At 36.2% G+C, this 24,364-nt stretch overlaps 1 protein-coding gene across 16 annotated transcripts in view; it reads left to right on the plus strand.

The window, feature by feature from the left end:
• Positions 1-24,364, plus strand: part of LOC138700128 (zinc finger protein ZFP2-like) — a 133,929-nt gene that overhangs the window by 18,389 nt on the left and 91,176 nt on the right. For 11 of the 16 annotated variants that reach the window (XR_011332238.1, XR_011332239.1, XR_011332240.1 and 8 more), the window contains exon 2: positions 20,311-20,408. The exons of 2 other annotated variants lie outside the window; for them this stretch is intronic. Coding sequence is in view for 4 of the 14 variants with exons in the window: in XM_069826489.1 (XP_069682590.1) it covers positions 20,311-20,408 (98 nt within the window). In the remaining 10 variants the exon portion in view is untranslated. Of the gene's footprint in view, positions 1-20,310; positions 20,409-20,436; positions 23,416-24,364 lie in introns of those variants that run through there. 3 more of the 16 variants (XM_069826479.1, XM_069826484.1, XM_069826478.1) reach the window with 3 other exon arrangements.

The raw sequence follows: 24,364 nt of genomic DNA on the forward strand, positions 1-24,364 counted from the left end.
GATATTGTGACTGCCACTTGAGATTCGGTCTCACGACCGGCGGAGGAAGGGCTAGGTCGGCCGTGGTTTGGGCGGGTTGCGCGCGCATCTGCTTCCTGGGGCATGTGCTGTGGCGGAGAGAGGAGAGGAGAGAGAGCGACCGCGGCAGAGAGGAGAGAAATCCAGATTATTCGAGAATGCTATCTCTGGACACCCGTGGATATTTTTCTAGCATTGTAGTTTAGTTATAAATACGACACGCGAGTGAACGTGAGCAGTTTAGTTAGTTGCAGTCTTGTTGTAGTCGGTGAACAGCAAGCCAGTCAGTGTTGTGTAGCAGTGAAACCAGCTTCGAGACCGGAGTCCGACTTGAGTGTGTCCGCAGCTGTGCGAGCGTCCGAAGTCCTGAGTTCGAGTGCAGTGGACCGCAGTTGGGGGACCTGAATTCGAGGTTCAGTGGACTGTCTCTGAAGGTCTGTGGTTCGAGATACTGTGAACTTGAGTGACTGAGCTATAAGAACTAGCCAAGGCAAACGAACTGTGAACTGAGAATTGACAGTTCTGATTTGTAACTAGTGCTTTGTGAAAATTAGTTAAAATTAACAGTTCATTGTTGTTCTCAATAATCCAAGTAAATTGTCATTGTCCTCTGTGGAGTGCAATAACGAATACTGTGTTACTGTGTGGAGTGGAAATCCCATTGTTGACGGGAGTAGAATTAAATTGTAGAAAGTGAAGAGTTATTGTTGTAAGAATAAAACTACATTATTGTTTTGAATTTTAAAAGTTACAATGTATTTCTCCCACTTCCATGAAGAAGTAATGCATGCGTTCACGATGATCTGGATATGCCCTCTTGAACATGAACTCTGCTAAATATCCACTATAATGCACCTTCTTATTTCCGTCCAAATGTTGGTTGCCTGACTGTTGTCAGCCCACTTTGAGGTCTGTGGATATAGAGAGAAAAATTGGATCGGTGTGGGTAGAGTTCCCGGGTAGCTCAGTTGGAGAGCGTTGGTACGTTTAACCAAAGGTCCCGGGTTCGATACCCGGCCCCAGAACAATTTTTCCCTCGAAATTATTCAAATTAACTTTACAGGGAGTTATTCCTGAAAGCTTAATTTGCATAATACACGTCACTGTACGTAAAAGAAAACCACAATTTAAAGTCACACAGAGTTAGTGTGCACTTAAATGTTGGTTGCTTGACTGTTGTCAGCCCACTTTGAGGTCTGTGGATATAGAGGGAAAAATTGGATCGGTGTGGGTGGAGTTCCCGGGTAGCTCAGTGGGAGAGCGTTGGTACGTTTAACCAAAGGTCCCGGGTTCGATACCCGGCCCCGGAACAATTTTTCCCTCGAAATTATTCAAATTAACTTTACAGGGAGTTATTCCTGAAAGCTTAATTTGCATAATACATGTCACTGTACGTAACAGAAAAGCACAATTTAAAGTCACACAGAGTTAGTGTGCACTCAAATGTTGGTTGCTTGACTGTTGTCAGCCCACTTTGAGGTCTGTGGATATAGAGGGAAAAATTGGATCGGTGTGGGTAGAGTTCCCGGGTAGCTCAGTGGGAGAGCGTTGGTACGTTTAACCAAAGGTCCCGGGTTCGATACCCGGCCCCAGAACAATTTTTCCCTCGAAATTATTCAAATTAACTTTACAGGGAGTTATTCCTGAAAGCTTAATTTGCATAATACACGTCACTGTACGTAACAGAAAAGCACAATTTAAAGTCACACAGAGTTAGTGTGCACTCAAATGTTGGTTGCTTGACTGTTGTCAGCCCACTTTGGGGTCTGTGGATATAGAGGGAAAAATTGGATCGGTGTGGGTAGAGTTCCCGGGTAGCTCAGTGGGAGAGCGTTGGTACGTTTAACCAAAGGTCCCGGGTTCGATACCCGGCCCCGGAACAATTTTTCCCTCGAAATTATTCAAATTAACTTTACAGGGAGTTATTCATGAAAGCTTAATTTGCATAATACACGTCACTGTACGTAACAGAAAACCACAATTTAAAGTCACACATAGTGTGCACTCAAATGTTGGTTGCTTGACTGTTGTCAGCCCACTTTGAGATCTGTGGATATAGAGGGAAAAATTGGATCGGTGTGGATAGAGTTCCCGGGTAGCTCAGTGGGAGAGCGTTGGTACGTTTAACCAAAGGTCCCGGGTTCGATACCCGGCCCCGGAACAATTTTTCCCTCGAAATTATTCAAATTAACTTTACAGGGAGTTATTCCTGAAAGCTTAATTTGCATAATACACGTCACTGTACGTAACAGAAAACCACAATTTAAAGTCACACAGAGTTAGTGTGCACTCAAATGTTGGTTGCTTGACTGTTGTCAGCCCACTTTGAGGTCTGTGGATATAGAGGGAAAAATTGGATCGGTGTGGGTAGAGTTCCCGGGTAGCTCAGTGGGAGAGCGTTGGTACGTTTAACCAAAGGTCCCGGGTTCGATACCCGGCCCCGGAACAATTTTTCCCTCGAAATTATTCAAATTAACTTTACAGGGAGTTATTCCTGAAAGCTTAATTTGTATAATACACGTCACTGTACGTAACAGAAAAGCACAATTTAAAGTCACACAGAGTTAGTGTGCACTCAAATGTTGGTTGCTTGACTGTTGTCAGCCCACTTTGAGGTCTGTGGATATAGAGGGAAAAATTGGATCGGTGTGGGTAGAGTTCCCGGGTAGCTCAGTGGGAGAGCTTTGGTACGTTTAACCAAAGGTCCCGGGTTCGATACCCGGCCCCGGAACAATTTTTCCCTCGAAATTATTCAAATTAACTTTACAGGGAGTTATTCCTGAAAGCTTAATTTGCATAAGTTAGATTTAGATTTCCAATCTGTCTTCAAACTTGAACTACAATTTTCACATTCGTATTTATCACACAAAACATCGTGACCAAACAAAAATTCACGCAAATTTTCTTCATCCTTACATAACTATATAAATTTCGTTGCACGCATATCACAACCTGCACACAAACCACCATCACGAGACGTAGAAGAACACGCACCTTTCATCCTCACAACTGATGTCAAAATGACAGGCAGAAAATGAAAACAACCGAATATAAATTAATGTGACGTTATCAAATATAAACCAATAGACATCCCTCTCGCGACACGATCTTGCACGAAATTGTTAATAAAAATCTAAACTAACCAAACCTAACCTTCGTATATGCAAAATTTGTAACCAGACAATGAAGGAAACTGCTTGATTTGATCTGGAATGTACACACGAAAATAAATTCACGTAAAGATGATGTGACGTTGACACTCCATTACAGCTCAGCGTCAAAATGGTTCCTGTCCTCTTATATCCATGAAATATAAAATGACTGACTACCACTTCCAATCGACTGATATCCATAAGTTCGTAAACATAAAATCAAAACTACAGTTGCTTTCCACTCACTTTTTCTAAGTGTTTTCACATTAGCAATAAAAATCGAAAAGTTTTAAAACATTTCATGAAAAACCGAAACCAGTACTTGCAGATAATTTCCTTATTTTCTTATCTAGTTTAAGTCAACCTATTGTTTCCAGGGATGGGGGTAATATGATCATATTTGCGAACATTGCTTACAAAACGTACACACAAATTATGAGCACATTGTATGTAAGTAGCTTCTCTGTAAAGTGTCATTTCATTTTGTCGAATTTATTAAAATGTTTGGTATTGCTCCAGGAAAGCTACCCCAAAGAAGGCCCAATTTGTTGTTTTACTGATTTCTGTAAGATGTATATAGTGATAACGCGTGGTTTTAGTTTGCAGCAAGATATATTTTCAACAATAATCTCACTAGAGGTTTTGCTTTATCTAGAGAAAATCAAAACTCGAATGAGATCCAATTAACTATTAATAATAATAATAATAATAATAATAATAATAATAATAATAATAATAATGGTTTATTTTAACTCGCAGAGTTAAGGCCATTCGGCCTTCTCTTCCACTCAACCAGTATGATAGAAAATTACTACAATGCTATGAATATAACATAATACAATACAATACAATTCAAAGCAATACAATACAACAATACAAGACAATATAATATATAATTAATATAAAACAATGACGATTCTTTTCATCTTCACAACACCAATAAAATAATAATAATAATAATAATAATAATAATAATATAATAATAATAATAATAATAATAATAATAATAATAATAATAATGATAATAGTAATGATAGTCATACCTAAATTAAATTAAATTATTAAACTCGATCACAATTATAACTTCAATTTGACTGCGCCCGTAAGAAATCGTTTAGCCTTTTCTTGAAAGTGGTTATTGTCTGGCAGCCCCTAATCTTCTGAGGTAGAGAATTCCATTCACTGGGGACTGAGACAGTAAAAGAGGATGAATAGTGGGATGTTCTATGGGCAGGAACTGCTAAGATTTGGCTCTCCTGTGACCTGGCGTTTAGATTGTGATTGGAGGATAAGTAGTTAAACCGGGAACAAAGATAATTTGGAGTAGAAGTGTGGAGAACTCGAAACAGAAGAGAGAGCGAATGAAGTGTTCTATGGTTACTAAGTTGCAGCCAGGATAAAGATTAGAACGAGGGTGTAATGTGGTCAAATTTGTGAGCATTGCTGATGAATCTGATACTCATATTGTGCACACGCTGCATCTTGTTCGAAAGGTCAGTTGTCAAGTCTGTAAGTATTACGTCACAATAGTCAAACAGTGGTAGTACGAGGGTTTGCACTAAAGTCTGTTTTAATTCTGGTGGGAGGGAGTTTCTGAATGGGTTAAGAGAATGCATGGTATAGCACACTCTCTTGGATATTTCTTTTATTTGGCATTCCCAATTTAAATTTTCGTCTAAGAAAATGCCGAGGTTTCTGACGACGGAATGGTACGGAATAGTGGCATTATTTACTGTAATAATTGGGATATGTCTGTTGTTCATTGTGTTCAGTAGTCTCTTATGTCCAAGTATTATAGCTTGTGACTTACTAGCATTTAACCTAAGTCCGAACTTTTTCGCCCATGAAGAAACTTGATTTAAGTCATGATTAATTTTGCCAATAGTTGCATCAATTTCGCCTGGTCGGGAGTGTATGTAGACTTGTAAGTCGTCTGCGTAAATGTGATACTTGCAGTAATGTAAGTTTGTAGTCACGTCATTAATATAAATGGAGAAAAGCAGTGGTCCAAGAACGGTGCCTTGAGGTACTCCTACTTTCGTGTATCGCCAAGAGGAAAACCGAGCTAGATACTATAGAGAGGCTGAAGACCTCTGAAAGTTGAAGACAATTGAACATTGGTCTGCCATATTTTGGTTAGTCAAAACAAAGGGGCGTGGCTCGGATGATGTAGGAAATGACTGTGATGAAGTTAGTATTATTATGAATTGAGTTACATATTATTAAGACTATGTTAATAAGTAAAAAGTAAAATACACACAAAACTTTACGTTTTATAACAGCTATTATAGGCCTATGTTTTATTAGTTTCACTAAATATAGCCCAGATATTAAATGACAAGCTATACTCAATGCAACCAAAGCAAAGCATCTAAAGATGGATGAATGTATTCGGCAGAAAAAAAATAAATAATTTTTTGACTTCGTCACAAATTTAATTACCTTACAGCTAATCTAACCTAATATGAAATCATGTAATTCAATGCTCACCAGGTGATTTCAAGAGAGACGACGTATGTAACTAATAAGAGTAAAATATAGGAAAGGTAGTGGCGAAAATTAAAAAAAAAATCCAATAATTAAGTTATTGAGAAAAATTCATTTGAAATTGGAATTAACACAGAGAACTTTTGAAAATTGCAATTATTAAAACTACAAATAACCTCGTAGCATGCAACATAATAATTAAAGAATGACACTAATATAAAGTTACTCATGATCATTACTCACCACATTTATTGAAACGATAAGATACTTACGATTAACATTGTTATCAGAAACAACAGGAGCCACAGCTAGCTACACTTCTTTCTGCGTGATGGAGACATCGTGTAGTCTAATATAATTTTAAACAAATATTGTCGCGTGATGGAGACATCGTGTAGTCTAATATAATTTGAAACAAATATTGATCTCACACGGTCTCGCAACTAGGCAGAGGCTTTTGCAGAATAAAACTGTTCTTACATTATTTTGAACATTTGTGTGTGATGCAAGTGCTAACTTTCCTCTTTGTTAACAAAAAGAGCCCTACGCATTAATAAAAAGAAAATTGGAGTGGGCCCTATAAACACAATAAATACTAAACTCTTGATGGTACAAACTTATTAATACAGATATTTCGCTTATGCTCAGTCCGTCTTATCTCATAATTCTCTGGGGCAATGATACCTGTATTGAGAGGGTTTAATTATCCAGCAACGAATATTATGATTTACGGTACATTTCATTTAAATCCGAGGGAATGAGACATTTTTGGAAATTTTAAAGTCTTAATTATTACTTTTTCATTTATAAATCAGCTTTTTACAAAACCTATAGCGAAATGTTGAAATTAAATATTGATGTGTCCGAAAAATATAATAATTTATTTTATTTTACCTAGCAGAGTTAAGGCCTGCTCTTCCACTGACCGAAGTCAACGATTAATACAAATATATAATAATAATAATAATAATAATAATAATAATAATAATAATAATAATAATAGATATGTTGTGAAATATTATTATTGAAAGTGTATCATACAAGAATATGAAATAAAGTATTCATTGGAAACTACGGGACACCTTATTATTAAAAGAGGCAGTGTACCTTTGATAAACACTCCTTGTGGAGGCTGGCGGTACTATAGACCGCCATGTTTTGTAGGGAACGATCCATAGTACTGTTGGCCTCCGCAGGGAGCGCTTATCAGAGGTCTTCAGCAGAGTCCGTGGGTGTAGCAGAGTAGCGCAATCACCGAGTCGGCCGCCATTGTTGTTCCTTTTCAACACACGTGGGATAGGAATATTTAAAGTAAAACTCAGATATTTTTAATTTGAAGGGCAAAAACTTCTAAAGGATCTTCTTACATTTTAGAACATTATTGTCAGTCAACATAGAAATGTGTAAAAACTTTATTTAATAATTATTACAGCATAAATATACATTTAAATGTTCAACACACTCCTTCATAAACATCACAGTTATAGGTATTACAGCAGCATGAACTTAATAAATTACAAGTAACAATTGAAAACAACAGTGTTGCAAATAAAATAACAATAAATCTAAACATTTTCAACTGCATTCCTCGTGCAAATTCTCCGGCTTCTGCATATAAGGGGACACTATACTGAAATTTCTCGTTCATTAATTTTAAAAGTTCACAACAGTGAAATCAATAACTACCATACTTACGAAGCTAGAGTCACCAAATTTTGATCATTGGTATATCTGCTTAATAGTGACAAGTGTACAAAATTACATGCGCCTATGATACATGGTTTGCATTTTATTAATTATTTTATTAAAATATTGAACCGCTTTATATAAAAAGTAGCTTGCACTACAATTGACATTATTCTTAAGTGTTTTTCACTTATATGGCTCCTTACATACATGGAATCAAAGCTTACTATAAGGTTTTGCTATAAAATTAATAAGTAAATTACTAGAATTTTTTATTAAAAAAAATAAAAAAATTAATACTCATAAAAATTCCTAGTAATTTACCTATTCGCAGAACAGAAAATTCCAATAGTAATATTTGTTCCAATGTATATAAAGAATCTTATAAGTGAATATCAATTAAAAATAATGTAAATTGTGACGCAAGGGACTTCTTGCATTAAGCAATACACTATATAATTAAGTTATTAATAAAAAGTGTTTTTGTTTGTGATGCAAGAAATATTTGCAAGTTTCTAGCAGTTTTATTGTTAGTGTTATAATAGTGTCTACAGTCCATAGTGATTTGTAAATAATATTTATCTATTATAGTTTTTCATAAGATTACATAATTTTTTAGTCATCTTTATTTACTAGTGTAGGTTAGGTGTGCACAGCGTGGTAGTGTATATAAGGATAAGTTCTGTATATAATATGATGCTAGTTATATATGTTTCAAAATGCCTAGAAAATAAAAAAGACAGACCTGGTTCATTAATATTATCCCAAACGTTTGAAGTCAATTTTCTCCACTTTAATTTTCTGTAAATTTTGCTTTGCTAAAAATGCTACTTTTTCTACAGATTCTGTACTACATGCATGATTTTTGTACAGGTTTTTGAATATGTTCTTAACAAAACTTACTATCAGTATTATACCTAACACTAATTTTTTTTTTTGTTGTCATTTAGTCAACTGTCCGAAGACAGGTTTGAACCTCATAAGTACCACCAATAAGGCATCACTCATGAGACAACTAGGCCAGGAGATAATGGGGTAGGGTGGCAAGTTTCTTTCCCCCTCCAATGCATACTTCGTCGATTAGCTACATATTCCATTAATCAGACTTCAGATGCTTACAAACAATTGTCCTTCCTCTGACACATGTCGTAAAGTGAGATGTACTGCCTGATTTTATATATATATATATATATATATATATATATATATGCGTATCACCCAGAAGAGGTATTTTTAATATTAATTTTTTTACGCTCGAGTTGAATTTTTTCTGTTTTTGCACTTTTAGTGCATTAAATATTTTTAATTACTTCTTTAGTAAAATAAAGAGGAAAATTGTATAGTAAGTTTCGTTTCTGAAGGTCTGATACGTATGTATACAAAAATTCTGGCCAAAATAATAGCAATTTTTGAAAACCTAAATTTACACAATTTAAAATTACAAATTAAAAGTACAAAACTTCATAGATCTACCTAGAATAGTTTAGAAAATCGAAATTTCACATCAGTCTAACCTTAATAGGGTTTCTAGTTTCTACGGTCTTTGTATTTTCCAATCGAGCCAAACAATACAATTTTGTCTCAAGAATGAATTCAGAACTTCACAAATATATTACGTCATTCTTGCAAATAGCAAATAGGATTAAATTCAGAAATGCTTCTTTTGAAAGGGAGAAGATGGTAAAAATTTGACACTTATTCTAATTGGTACGTGATTGTCATTTGTTTTATGTAGAAATATCATTGCTGAAACAACTCAAATTCTAGATTACTTTTATAAAAATATTTTGGGGCCCAAATTTTGAAAAAAATAAATATCAAAATACAGTCATTCATTAATCTCACAATGTACTGTATGCTCGCTTAGGTAGTGGATCGTTCCTTTTTATATTTATAGTCACTTCTTTCCTTTTTCCTTATTTCTTTCACCTTGTCACAAAGAAAACAAATGTATGCTTATTTCAGTTCTCTGTGAACAGTTCTGAACACAGCAGCACTGCATTTTTTTCGCATTTAAATTACATTCTTTCCCTATACAACTGTATACTGCATAGCGCGCGCTGGACTAACAATGGCGGATTTGTCGGCATTTGCCGGGTCAAACGATTGCGGTACTCTGGATATCCACGGACTCTGGTCTTCAGCCTCTCTATAGTATCTAACTCGTTGAGGAAAACCGATTTCGTACTGAGATACATTGTTGACGATCACGAAGATAAGAGTCCATCCATTTAATGCAGTTGTCAGACAAGTAAAACATTCTTAGTCTTGCAAGTAGTAGGTCAAGATCAACTGAGTCGAATGCTCTACTGAAGTCTAGTAGAGTTAATATGGTCGCCTCGCTTCTGTCCATTGCTTCTCGCATGTCTTCAGTCACTTTGAGTAGGGCAGTTGTTGTACTGTGTCCTGTTCTGAAACCAAATTGGTGTTCGTTGATACGTTTGTACATGTTTAAGCGGTCTGTCAGTTGTTGGTGTACGATGTGTTCCAGTGCTTTGGAGAGAGCGGGGAGAATATTTATAGGCCTGTAGTCATTTGGAGAGGTCGGAGTTTTCGTCTTGGGTATAGGTGTTACTAGTGCCATTTTCCAAATTTTAGGAAAGGTATTAGTTATGGGAGATGCATTAAATATATGAGTCACTGTCGGCACAATCACGTCAATTATTTTATTTAACAGTGAAATGCTGATACCGTCTATGCCTTGTGCGTTAGATTTCAGTCGTCTTAGTGGTTTTCTGACGTCAATTTCAGTAATGTATGTAAAGTGAAATAACGTGTCTATTGTAGTCTGAGCATTAGATAGAATGTCTTCCGTTGTTTGGTCCTTTTGTAGAGGTTCGGGAGGTGGGGTGGTGAAATGTTCATTCAAATCAGTAAGTGATATGTCAATGGTCTGTACCTGCAGTTTCTGTTCTCTTAATCCCATGGAGTTGATATTTTTCCAAAGCTCTTTTGTACTAACGGAAGGTTGGATGAGTGAGTGAGCGTAACGAAGTCTTGCGTTTCTCATTGACTGGTTTGTCTGGTTGCGTAGGCGTCTATAGTTGTCGCAATCAGATATACATTTTGTTCTTCGGTACTTGCGATATGCAGCATCTCTTTCCGCCATGAGTGTACGCAACGATTCGCACATCCAAGGAGATTAGAAGAAAGTATAATATACTGTATAGAGATTATAAGAAATAAATTAGGCTACTCTAATACAATAAAATATTAATTGACTTACTAAAATTCTATTACACTAATATTAGCTTCAGCAAAACGTTTGAATGGAGCCGCTATTTTCAGTTGACTGTCTATGCGGTAAACAAATGACGATATCGCAAAGCATGTTTTATAGTACCGAAAAAAATTTGCAGTTTGAAATGTTGGCAAACAAAGAAACAAATGGTAGGGAGGTGATAAAAACAGAAGAAAGTATAATATAAAGATTAAAAGAAATAAAGTACTCTAATATAATAAAATAGACATTGACTTACTAAAATTCTTTTTCACTAATGTTACTTTCATCAAAACGTTTGAACGGAACCGATATTTTCAGTAGACTAAATATGCGGGCAACAAATGACGATCGCAAAGCAAGTTTTACAGTACTGTAAATAATTTGCAGTTTGAAATGTTGGCAAAAAAAGAAACAAATACTAGGGAAACAATAAAACTGTGCGATAAGCAGCCATGATTGGTTGATAGACATTCTTTTGTACCGTTTTATTGGTCAAATGTAGTTTGACGTAGTAAAAGTATAATAGTCAACAAACATTTTTTAATACTTACGTGTATATTCTACTGCACTGTTGTAGCCCATCACATTTTTTTCCTTTTGTTACGGAAGTAGGGATATGGAGGTTATTCGAAAATAACTGGTTATTTTGAAATTAATTTAACTTGAAGGAAGGTAACCGATCAAAAATAACTGGTTATTTTCCAGTTATTATTTTTTGTAACATTTTGATTGTGGTTTGCTTTTACGCAAATACATACTGCTAATCCGCAAAATTCCATACTTTCTTTCCCGCAAAACGACGGATTCCAATGCGCAAAATATTTCAAGCCCCTAAAATAATAGATCTTTAAATAAAATTAATACATGTACAACAACTTACTTTTATAGCACTGTCAAGTGACTGTCCCGGTATGAGTTTGTCTACAGTACAATGGGCTGGAACCGAAGTGCAATTTTTTAACGTACTCCAGTAATGATAATTCATCACTTTGAGATTTCCTCCATAGTTCAGTTGCAACACGATGATTATCTTGTTCACGTCTGTTTGTTTTTCTGTTAAAACACACTGTGTTGAAAGAAAGATACGTTCCACTTTGCAGTTGCTTTTATATTTCCATAAATTCATGGATAGAGGGATGAGGTTTGTAAAATTGTCATTTCAAATGACGATGGAACGATTCTGCCTCATTTTTAGTTCTGGTTACGTCTCTTGGTACACTAGTCCACAATTTAGGAGAGAATTTAGCATCTTCACTTACATAGTTTTCAAGTACATATTCTAGGAATCTCGTTAACTGATTGTGATTAGGAGCAGTGCTATGCAACTCAACAAACGCATCTGCTACTCTGCATGGAGGCACATATTTTAAATCAAACATGTATTTCAGGAACTGTCCTACTTCGGAATTAGGATTGGTATATTCAAAGCGAAGTCCCAGGTCGAGTATCTTCCTATACCACGTCTGGCCTAAATGAAAACTGCAGCCCTTAATGGTTATGTTAGGAAACACTTTTTTGACTGCATTATGAGCAGAAACTTCAAAATCTAAAATTATGTTTCTGGATTAAAATCATCACTACACAATACGAATACGTTTCCACATGCATTTGTAAGCTGATACAGTTTTCGATAACAGTAAACAAATGGCAACTTGGACATACCCCAATGTAGTAAAGTATAAACCTGATGAAAGTGTTTCGGTGAAAAGTAGAATGTTCCAGCCGCTAATATATTAAGCGCATTACTACACAGAAACTGCAAATTTCGTTCACAAATAAAAATTACTGCCTTATTTTCGATGTCTACAAAACAGAACCTTTCACTTCGATTTGTTAAAATACTTAAACAGTTTAACTGTTCTAATGCCTCGTTTACATTGCAAGGGTGAGTGGACATCTGTTTCCTCCGGGCCCTGAAAAATGCTAATCGAAGTTTGACTGTCTCCATTCTCTGAATATTAAAAGTGTCTGACCTCAATAATTTTGTTCGTATTATTTTACTGGATTCTAAAATAACTTCTTCACACGCTTTTATTTTACAATTTGCCCGGAAAATATGTGATTCAATATCCCTAGCGCTTTTATTTTTGTGATCATGCAAGTCTCTTATTATATACTATTTCACTAACTTGTGCATTAGTCTGTAAAATTGCGGTACATTTCTTTTCCGTGCATCTCCACGAAATATTTCCTGTACTCATTTTACACTGTTTTCTATATTTGAAATTGTCCTTAACAATGCATTCCACACCATGATTTGTGACCGTTCTTATAAAATGACGTTTCACTTTAAATTCACTTCCTCTCACAGCCAGCACTTCCTTCCAACAGCAACACTTCCTTCTTACAGCAACATTTCCTTTCAACTGTGGTTATGGCGACATCAAACCGATCACATACAGTACTTCTGCCCCTGTTCAGCACCATATACACCTAACACTGAACACACATTCATCAGCACCATCGTCACCAGTACAGAATGGGTTAGAATAAATATGGTATTACGTTATCAGATGAATTGTGCGGAATTGTAAATGTTTTTGCAGTATTGGAACAAAATTTTCGACTATTATTTTCGGTTATTTTGCGCATTACCTCTCCAGCCCATTTTGAAGTTGGCAAATTAGTGAGAAAAACAAAATGAGATGTTACTTTGCAATAGAAATCAAAGAACAATTTGCAATCAATTTGAATGTAAACTAACCAAAAGATAGTTAAAAGCTGTGCCAGATTTAGGCATAGGCAACCTAGGCAGTTCCCTAGGGCAACAATTTCCAGGAGGGGGGGGGGTGCAGCATTTGCTCTCTCTCTTTCGCTTTATTTTATTATTTTTTTTTTTTTTTCATTTTAATTTTACAGTGAAATTTGTTTTTAAAACACTTGTTGGTAAATCTTTTCTGATGTTTGTTCTTGAACACTTTGTGGAAGTCGGATATGGTTTTGTCGTGGTCGCGACAAATGTAAAAGGAAAGTGTGCAGCTGCATAGTTATATTGTGATGCCAGTATCACGTTAGTGTGCTATGAAACTGCTTAAATTTAACTGATTGTATAAACAAAAATGCATTGTTGAAAATCAAATTGGATGTGTTTATTATTTATCGCTATGAATAGCAACCACAACTTTCAGTTACATGTCCAATATATCATCACCAATACTATTTAATTACTTTTCAGCATGTGCACTATATAATTCTATATGAAAGGTTTATTGCCCAAAGAGTTGGAGTTTATTTTTCATTTTACTTTATACAGTGTGTCCCACTCTCTACCGAACACGGAATTTATTTTAATAATTCCAATATTAATGAAGATAGTGATCACTGTTGTGTGGAGAAACTTGGAGTAGCAACAATGTGCTTGTCCGCAGGCTTATTTGTGATTGTTGTGTTACGTGTGTAATCATTGATTGTTGATTGTGTTTATTCGTAATTCAAGCGTATTGGAAAACAGACTCAATACAGTTCAGTTCGTAGAAAGACAAGTAGTGCAGTTGAAATGAATTGGTATACTCTAGAAGAGCGTGTGTTTATTATTCGAGTGTATTGGAAGACAGACTCATTACAGGCATGTCAAGAGCGGTTTGTAGAGAGATTTGGAGACAACTGACATCCACCAAGTAAGTCCGCCATTTGGGCATTATGGAAGAAACTTGATACACGTGGAACTTTGCTGGACAGACATGCACGAGGTAGAGAACAAATGACACAGGAAACGATCGAAAATGTGAAGGATAGGCTATTGGCGTCTTCCTCTAAAATCACTCCGTCGGCTTTCGCAAGAAACAGGAATGTCCAAAAGCACTTGTCAGCGTGCAGAAAAAAAAAAAAAAAAAAGAAAGAAAAGCGAAGCTTCACGCTTACCATTTCACTGTGGTGCACGAATTAAAAGAAACTGACGAAGTGAAACGAGTACGTTACTGTCAATATATATTATTTTATATATTATTTTAATGTACCGAAGTACATATGATATTTCCATGCAGATATTCTGCGTCATCATACGATGAAAGAGTAATGGAACGGAGAAAAATTCTCTCCGGCGCTGGGATTTGAACCCGGGTTTTCAGCTCTATGTGCTGATGCTTTATCCACTAAGCCACACTGGATATCCACCCCGGTGTCGGATAGAATCGTCTCAGTTTAAGTTCCAACTCTTGGGTTCCCTCTAGTGGCCGCCCTCTGCACTACGTCATAGATGTCTATGAACGTAGGACTGAAGTCCACACATGTGCTGAGGTGCACTCATTATGAGTGACTAGTTGGCCGGGATCCGACGGAATAAGCGCCGTCTTAAATCACGAAGTGATTTACGCATATCATATATATTATTTTAATGTACCGAAGTACATATGATATTTCCATGCAGATATTCTGCGTCATCATACGATGAAAGAGTAATGGAACGGAGAAAAATTCTCTCCGGCGCCGGGATTTGAACCCGGGTTTTCAGCTCTACGTGCTGATGCTTTATCCACTAAGCCACACCGGATACAACTCCGACGCCGGTTAGAATCTCTCAGATTAAGCTCCAACTCCAACTCTTGGGTACCCTCTAGTGGCCGCCCTCTGCACTACGTCATAGATGTCTATGAACGTAGGACTGAAGTCCACACATGTGCTGAGGTGCACTCGTTATGAGTGACTAGTTGGCCGGGATCCGACGGAATAAGCGCCGTCTTAAATCACGAAGTGATTTACGCATATCATATATATTATTTTAATTTACTGTACCGAAGTACATATGATATTTCCATGCAGATATTCTGCGTCATCATACGATGAAAGAGTAATGGAATGGAGAAAAATTCTCTCGGGCGCCGGGATTTGAACCCGGGTATCAAGTGTGGCTTAGTGGATAAAGCATCAGCATGTAGAGCTGAAAACCCGGGTTCAAATCCCGGCGCCGGAGAGAATTTTTCTCCGTTCCATTACTCTTTCATCGTATGATGACGTAGAATATCTGCATGGAAATATCATATGTACTTCGGTACATTAAAATAATATATATGATATGCGTAAATCACTTCGTGATTTAAGACGGCGCTTATTCCGTCGGATCCCGGCCAACTAGTCACTCATAACGAGTGCACCTCAGCACATGTGTGAACTTCAGTCCTACGTTCATAGACATCTATGACGTAGTGCAGAGGGCGGCCACTAGAGGGAACCCAAGAGTTGGAACTTAAACTGAGACGATTCTATCCGACGCCGGGGTGGGTATCCGGTGTGGCTTAGTGGATAAAGCATCAGCACGTAGAGCTGAAAACCCGGGTTCAAATCCCGGTGCCAGAGAGAATTTTTCTCCGTTCCATTACTCTTTCATCGTATGATGACGCAGAATATCTGCATGGAAATATCATATGTACTTCGGTACATTAAAATAATATATATGACTTGCGTAAATGACTTCGTGATTTAAGACGGCGCTTATTCCGTCGGGTCCCGGCCAACTAGTCACTCATAACGAGTGCACCTCAGCACATGTGTGGACTTCAGTCCTACGTTCATAGACATCTATGACGTAGTGCAGAGGGCGGCCACTAGAGGGAACCCAAGAGTTGGAACTTAAACTGAGACGATTCTATCCGACGCCGGGGTGGGTATCCGGTGTGGCTTAGTGGATAAAGTATCAGCACGTAGAGCTGAAAACCCGGGTTCAAATCCCGGTGCCGGAGAGAATTTTTCTCCGTTCCATTACTCTTTCATCGTTACTGTCAATGTTTCAAACATTTCTTCAAAATAATCCATCCATTCTGGACTACACTTGGTTCACAGACAAGGCGTGGTTTCACCTGTCGGGATACATAAATAATCAAAATTCCCATATTTGGGCAAGTGAAAACCCCCCATATAATACACGAAGAGCCCCTTCAGTGAGAAAAGATTGGTGTTTGATGTGTGATATCTTAGCAGCGAATAAATAATTGGTCCCATCTTTTTCAATACAACCATCGCAACAAATGAATACCTTGAAATATTCAATAGGTTTGTAAATCAACTGGGCGACCAGGAACTCACCATGGGATATTTCCAACAAGATGGTGCGATGTGCCCCACATCAATCGCCAGCATGGCCGAAATTCAATCCTTTTACTGCAACCGCGTCATTTCGAAAAGGCTTTGGTCGCCGCGCTCACCCAACCTGACATACCTGATTTTATTTGTTGGGACATCTGAAAGGGACAGTTTATTAGAACAAACCACAAACCATACACACTTTGAAAGAAAACATCATCACAGAAATCCAGGCAATAAACAATGACATCCTAGCGAAGACATCTGATAATATGGGCTGGCGAATTCAATCTTGCCTGGATGCAAATGGAGGGCACTTCCAGCATCTCTTATGATGTCACCACATTTCTCGCAGAATGAGGTAAGTCGTCTTCAAATTTCATTGCAATATCTTCATTAGTATTGAAATTATTAAAATAAATTCTGAGTTTGGTAGCGAGTGGGACACACCATACTTCCTATCGAAGTAAGAAATACTAGTAATAATTATACCGCCAAGAAAAACAAATAATTAAAAGTAAATCACAGCCTGCCTTTTACAAATCAATTTTGTTTCAATAATGAATAAGTCTAAATATTATGTTTCTTTGCATTGAGTCTGATATGCTTCATCAGATCGACTTGGATGACATCATCAGTGCTTTCTCTGTGAAAAAGTGCGAAGGAAATGTTTATAATTATAATTATAAAGTTAGGAGGTGAAGCCATGATACCGTACTTAATACGAATTTTTAATATATCAATAAATAATTGTAGTATCCCAGATGACTGGAAATCGGCTATCATAATCCTCATATATAAAGCAGGAGACAAAAGCGATGCAAATAGTTACAGACCTGTGTCTCACATCAGTTATCTGCAAAATAATGGAACATTTAATAACACAATATATTCGCAACATTTTAGAAAATAACTAATGGCTGAACAAAAATCAACATGGCTTCAGACCAGGATACTCTTGCGAAAGTCAAATCACATCCTTAATACAAGATTTATCCGATGAAGTTGATAGGGGGGAAGAACAGATGGAGTTATGATCGATTTCACTAAAGCTTTTGACGTAGTACCTCATGAAAAACTTTTAGAGAAACTAAGCAGGGTTCCAATAGATAATATAGTAGTAAGATGGATAAATAAATTCTTAGAAAACAGAACCCAAAAGATCAGACTAGGAAAAGAAATATCGGAACTAGGAAATGTAACATAAGGCGTTCCTCAAAGGGCAGTTTTTGCACCTATATTGTTTCTTATATATATAAACGATATAAATAGAAATACTACTTCTCAGGTAAGGTTATTTGCGGACGACTGTATAATATATAGACAAATTAGTGATGAATCTGATATCGTCACCTTACTAAATGATCTTAAATTATTGAAACCTGGACAACAGAAAATAAAATGAAAATCAGTGTGAGCAAAAGTAAGTCAATATCCTTCTGTAGAACGCATAGAGAAATTGGTCTCAAATATCAGCTGAATGGTACACTGATGCCGCAAGTGAACACTTGTAAATACCTAGGTATATATTTAAGTAACAAATTGGGTTGGGAGGAACAAGTCACTAATACTACAAGGAAACCTGGAAAGTACTACATTTCTTTATGCATATTCTTAAGAAAGCTAACCAAAGGTCAAAAGAATTGGCATACAAAACCCTTGTTCGCCCAATTATGAAATATGGAGCAGTAGGTTGGGATCCATACAGACAAAACCAAATCGATTCAATAGAAAAGGTCCAATGCAGGGCAGCAAAATATGTCAAAATGGGAAAGGGACATGGTGCAGAGATAGTAACAGACTTAGAGTGGGAATTTCTCAAATCAAGGTGACGAAAAACCAGACTGAGTGCATTGTTTAAGGTAAAAATGGGACACAAAGCATGGACCGACATCAGTGCTAGATTAGTGACACCATCATATTTAGGCAGGGCTGATCATATTAGGAAGTTTAAATGTAGAAAACAAAGAACGGACATGGCAAAATTTTCCTTTGTTAACCCTCAATAGTGGACTGGAACAGTTTACCTGCAGCAATCTTTCAAGGTGGTCCTCTCAAAATCAATACATTTAAGGAAAGGTTGAGAAGATTAGATTGAGGGAAAACCCTGGAAAAAACTGCAATCACAAGTAACGTGTCCCAACTACGATTTGAACCTGAGCCAGCTCGTTTCACAGTCAGATGTGCTAACCATTACTCCACAACGGTGGAGCACATATGAAATAGGTAAAACTAAATTCATATACCTCCACAGGGTATGAATCTTCTTAAGAATGTCTCTTTTGAAATATGTAATACAGTCCACTTGTTCAGGTCAATAATTGTATTTTCCAGATTTTGATCAGTGCATTACCTTCATCTCTGCTTCATTCATCCTAACTGATTGCACCTCATAGCATATTATTGTCATTTCTGACAACTACCCAGTCCTGTTTAGATGTCAGTGTCATTATATGTACAGCTTCAGCCATTACGTTATCAGTAAGCGTATCTAATAAAGCACCATCATACTCATTATCGAAGGAGGAGGAGGAATTTTCTCAAATGTTCACTCTTCTTTTTGTTTCATCACTCCTTTCTCTCACCAAAACATACTTATTATTCAGAGCAGAGACATGCTGTAAGTTATGTTTGAAACAGGAATAGTTGATTCCCACCTTCCACATACTTCATTCTTCTTCTCTTGTATTTTCAGTTTTGCTATATATATACAGACATATTGGGGCTTCAATGGATTTTTAGCTAACAATAGTGCCAACTTTGTTAATAAAACAGCAAATTTTGCAAACAGTGATCACAGAGGCAGTGAAATATAAGATTAATAGACATCAATCTTCAATCTGGACTTGACTGTAGGTCATGAAAACAAAGTTATTTTTCGATGTTGGATGTAGATCAGGATTCTACGTCTGAACTCTCAAAATATTTCTTTAACTAAGGGAAAAGAAAATTATTTTTCTGTGGGAACTTATACAATACAGTAAACGTACTTTGCATTTAAATTTTCATGAAGATACAGCTACTCTGAAATTCATGACAAAACTGATTGTACATTTTGGTGTCGGATGTAAAATTAAAATTTTCAGAAACTTATTATCAACTCAATGTCATGGTTAGTCAATAGTTCAGGCTTTTTGATATATAAACATTTAGTTTATCTCATAAACAGTCCAGAAAGATGTACTTTTAGTCATGCTTGTTAAAATCTGTAAGTGTATGAGACATAAATACAAGTATTTGCATAATACTGAGAAATTTTATTTAAAATTGTTGCCAAATTAAAGGTCATAAACTTTTATATTGAGTTCTAAAATAAAGAAACTATGTCTCATTCAAAGAGAAAGGTTCATGTACTTTTTGAAAATTTATGTGTACATAGGAATTTAATTTGGGAAAATTTCAGAACACAGATTTCACCGGTTATCCCCACTCCAAGACACTATGGGACCATGGGAATTAGGGGTAATGTTGGGTGGGGTGAAAGGGAAGGAAAGGTAAGATTTGAGGGGGAAAAAAAATTACCTGCTTGAAAAAGAAAATGGGTACAGGTTGACCATTTCATGGAATTATTGTTCTTTTGTAATTGACGATTATGACTTGAATTCAGGGTTAAATTATACTGCATAAGTTTTCTTTTCAATGCAAGCAGATCAGAGCTGTAGTTTACTAACAACGCACCCAGCACCTCACAAACATAACATAGCTAATTTTTTGACACTGCTTTTTCAGTTGTAATGGATGTTATCAAGACAGAACCTGAGGTTGACCCGTTGGCCATACAATCAATTGATGACGTGGATATAGGAGAGCCAGAAATGTCGCTAGATGTAAGTGTAATGTGGCCTTTCATTCCAGATCGTGAGGATTAATTACTGATTTATTTTTATATTTTGTTTTATCTTGTATTGTGAAAGTTGCACCCACAACTCGTCTATAACAAGTAACAAGTCTCACCTACTGTATGCAGCATGTGGCTTGGTTTGTCGAGGGTTGGACAGATTCTTACACTTAGGCTTACATTGGCCCACTGTGCACCCTGCACATGCGATTATTGTCCAAGTCCGACTAGTGGCCTGGGATACAATCGTGAATCCGATGCTGACATGTAGACCATTCTGTCTCAGTCTGGCTAAAAGTCACAACGCAACAGGGGCGGTTATTCAGGTGAAGTAGGTGAAGTACCATTTCACCTATTTGCGTGTAAAACACAATTTTATCTCGTATTAATAATTAATTCTAGTTATTACCAGTACCGTATTTCTAAAATAAAAAAAGTTTTATTTTCATTCGTTATTAACAGTGTTTAGTTATATAAATAGTACCTGTAACCGTCCGCTGAATAGAATAATGGCAACTGTTACGAGCGCCAAGCGGTGTCTATTGAAACCTATGATACTGTAGAGGTGAAAATATTTGGGCTCCCATTCTCATACAGCACTTGGTTTCCATGGTAACGTGACGTCAATCACTAAAGAAAGATTGTATGAGTGAAGTGCGTTTCTGAGTCTTTCAGTTACAGAGAACTGTCAAACTTGTTGTAGGTGGAGTAACCAGTTTGCAGATCTAACGGTAGAGAAGGGTTGGTCTCCATGGCTGGGGGCTATTGTTGAAGGGCTGTGAAATTTTACAGTATGTAGGCCTACTACCTGACTCGAGAAAAGTATCCTCATTCCTTGTGTCTAAGCAGCCAGCAATGCAACGGTAAATTAGCTGGCTATTTGTTATTTTATCAGGAATGCACGCCACATACATTTGTAAAGTTTAAAAGTTGTTTTCCGCCACGTGTATTATTTCTTCTCATGAGTTTGACAGGTTTGTTCCAGCTCTTGTACTTGAACATTTAACGCGCGCATAAATGTACACATGTAGTTTAGTACTTATTAACTTATTATTTAATGTATTTAGAGTATATTAGTGATAAGTGTATAAAGTGTATTAATCCTACATCGTAGTGTATATTGTATGTTTAATCTCTATAGTGCAATTATACAAATACTTACGTACCAGTACATGGAAAATATTAATAAATGTGTGCGAAATATATATCCCGAAAATGGTATGGTTTGTAATATATTGGAAATACCATTTTGCAGACATAAATATGAGGATGGAGAAGATGTTTTAAATTCTGGACGTCCTACAATTCCTTTCGTTCTTTGTTCTAAAAAGTGCTAAAAATAGAGAAGCTGTATGAAATAACTTAAATTATTCCGATGAAAGGAGCTTTTCTCTTTGATAAGATTGAAAATTTCGTTTGGAATGCCACATAACAGGAGAGACTTTCATCATTAGCCCCATAGCTTTGCATAGAGATATACTGTCCATCCTCAGTTAAACTCAGACATTTTATTAAGACATCATCGACAGGTTTGCTGCTTTAAAAGATAGGAGGATTGGCTTTGTATGCAAGAAATTGGGTGAGTCCTGAAATAAATTAATTTTCCTGTTTGCATGTGTTCTAGAACTAGTAAAATTGTATGTAGTTTACGAATAGTAGTAGGCCTTCTCATTATGTTAGCAAAACTGTTCATGCATTTGTGTATGTGAACAGCACTTCATCTATTTTCTTTACGACGAGCCGCTACTGCAACGCAACAAATAACAAATGCAAATTAGATCGTCTGTTCGTGATTTTCTCAAATTTTCCTCCGTGATGTCCCAGGCATTCTTTCTATCACTGCAGGAAATCTACATTAATATATTGCAATACAATGAATCTTTGTTCAGTGACCTGCTTCAGCTCTTCAAATGTTGGAAGTAAACGCTCTGCTCTTTAGTGCTTGCCACAAATAAAAATCACAGGAGTGAGATCGGGCAGTAGGACTGGCCACAGATTCCTGCCAATCATTCTATCAAGAAGGCACTAATATTTGTTCCACATACTTTTCTTAATTTATTGTTGTAAGTAGAAAAATTTGCCAGCTAGATGTGGATTTTCCAAAATTCAAAATGTGTAATTTTGATAATTTATTGTACTGCAGAAAATAAATCTGGCTCTGAAAATGCCATTGATCAGTGTCAGCGAGTTGAAGTTTCAGTGCTGACAGTGTTTTATAGATGCAATATTTTCGCAGCTGTGTGAACAGACAATGTATTCAGTCTAGTTTGCTGATGAAAACTTTTTGCGACGTTTTTCACAGTGTTATGGATTGTCCTATGTAGTACTCGAACATCCTGGTATTATGAGCAGTTTCATATGCACTCTTGGAAAATTGTACAAAATTGTTGTAAATGGATATACACTGTTGATAGCTAAATCCAATTCAAGGCTTCTGTATGGATATTACTAACTTTAACAGGAGATACAGCACTGCCTGACTTGATCTCGTTCTCACAAAACACTGAGAGTGGTATTCATAGACTTCACATTAGTCCACACTTTCAGCATGCTAAATTAGCCATGATTATTGACATGCTAACTTTACAGTATTCATAATCACTGAATATTCAATGTTACTAGAGGTTAAAAGCGGTTCTAGACTACAATAAACTACTTGTTTTCTGTTCTTTGGTAATAAAAGCATGAAAATGGAAGCTGATATAAGGAAGCGTGTGGGTAATTCGACTATAGAAGAAGAAAGACTTTCGAAACGTAAGTACAAATGTTGTTATAATATTACAGTATATATACTGTTATAGTATTACAGTAATATTTTTAGCATTTCAAATAATGAATTATTCTAATTCAATATTTATTTATTTACTTTTAGTTGAAGAAATAACTAAAAACAACTGGCGGAGGATGTCCTGTTCTCGAAATTGATGGTGTACTAAACGACATAGGAAGATACTGGTAATACAGAATTCGACTCAGGTACATGGATAACATATGAGGTTGGTGTTTTTGGTTCTTATGACATGTTTAAATAAATAAGATGTTACTTTATGGTAAATGTTTTTATTTAAATGTGGCTTTGGCTTGATTATGTCACCCAAGGCTACATTGAACGCATGGTAATTATAATGTAACGAAATAATATATCGTGTAGAAATATAGCTGATAATGCTAGTTGTAGATCCACACAAAGAAAATATAATTCACTGTAATTCACAGCTATAGTGAAAGTGCAAGCTAGGCCTACACTCAACTATCATGCACTTTGGATGAATATCAAGTTAATATGCCTTGTAATTACCCAATAGAGGACCAGGGCACAAACATCTGATGTCAACCCATGCAGCTATCAATTGTACTATAACATAATATCTCGTGCACTAGAACTGAGACATTATTTTAAAGGGCAATACACCTACAAGTTTCTGAGATCCCTCTCCTCTCCTTTGTCAGAAGAAATAGCACTAGTTGAGGTTAGCTTTATCTATACATAAGCATAAGACATTTGTGGAATTCAAATTGGTGGTCAGCTATCAAATTTCATTATCTTGCGTGTTTATAGAGCCCCTATAAGTGATTTAGAATATATATGTCAAACTCATATTTATTACAGCAGTGGTGATGTAAACGTAGATTATCTCTCATTATGTTACAATAGAAAGTCTTAAGAATAATGACAGAAATGCATAAAAGATTTCCAAAATTTAGAAATCTTGACCTTGGCTTTCTTTGGGTACAGTCTTTCCCTGATGATGTTTCATGTTAAAAATCAAGACACTTTTAGCACTAATTAAAACATTTACAATTTTAATGCAAGACACAAATTAGATCTCCATTTAATCTCTGTTAGTCTCAGTTATAAAAAGTTCACTATTTATGCATTACAGTCCTCGATGCATTGGCTAATTATCTTAAACCTTTGATGGGTCAAGAGGAAAAGATTAGAAA

The sequence above is a fragment of the Periplaneta americana genome, chromosome 5 (genome assembly GCF_040183065.1).
Source record: "Periplaneta americana isolate PAMFEO1 chromosome 5, P.americana_PAMFEO1_priV1, whole genome shotgun sequence".
NCBI classification, from domain to species: Eukaryota; Metazoa; Arthropoda; class Insecta; order Blattodea; family Blattidae; genus Periplaneta; species Periplaneta americana.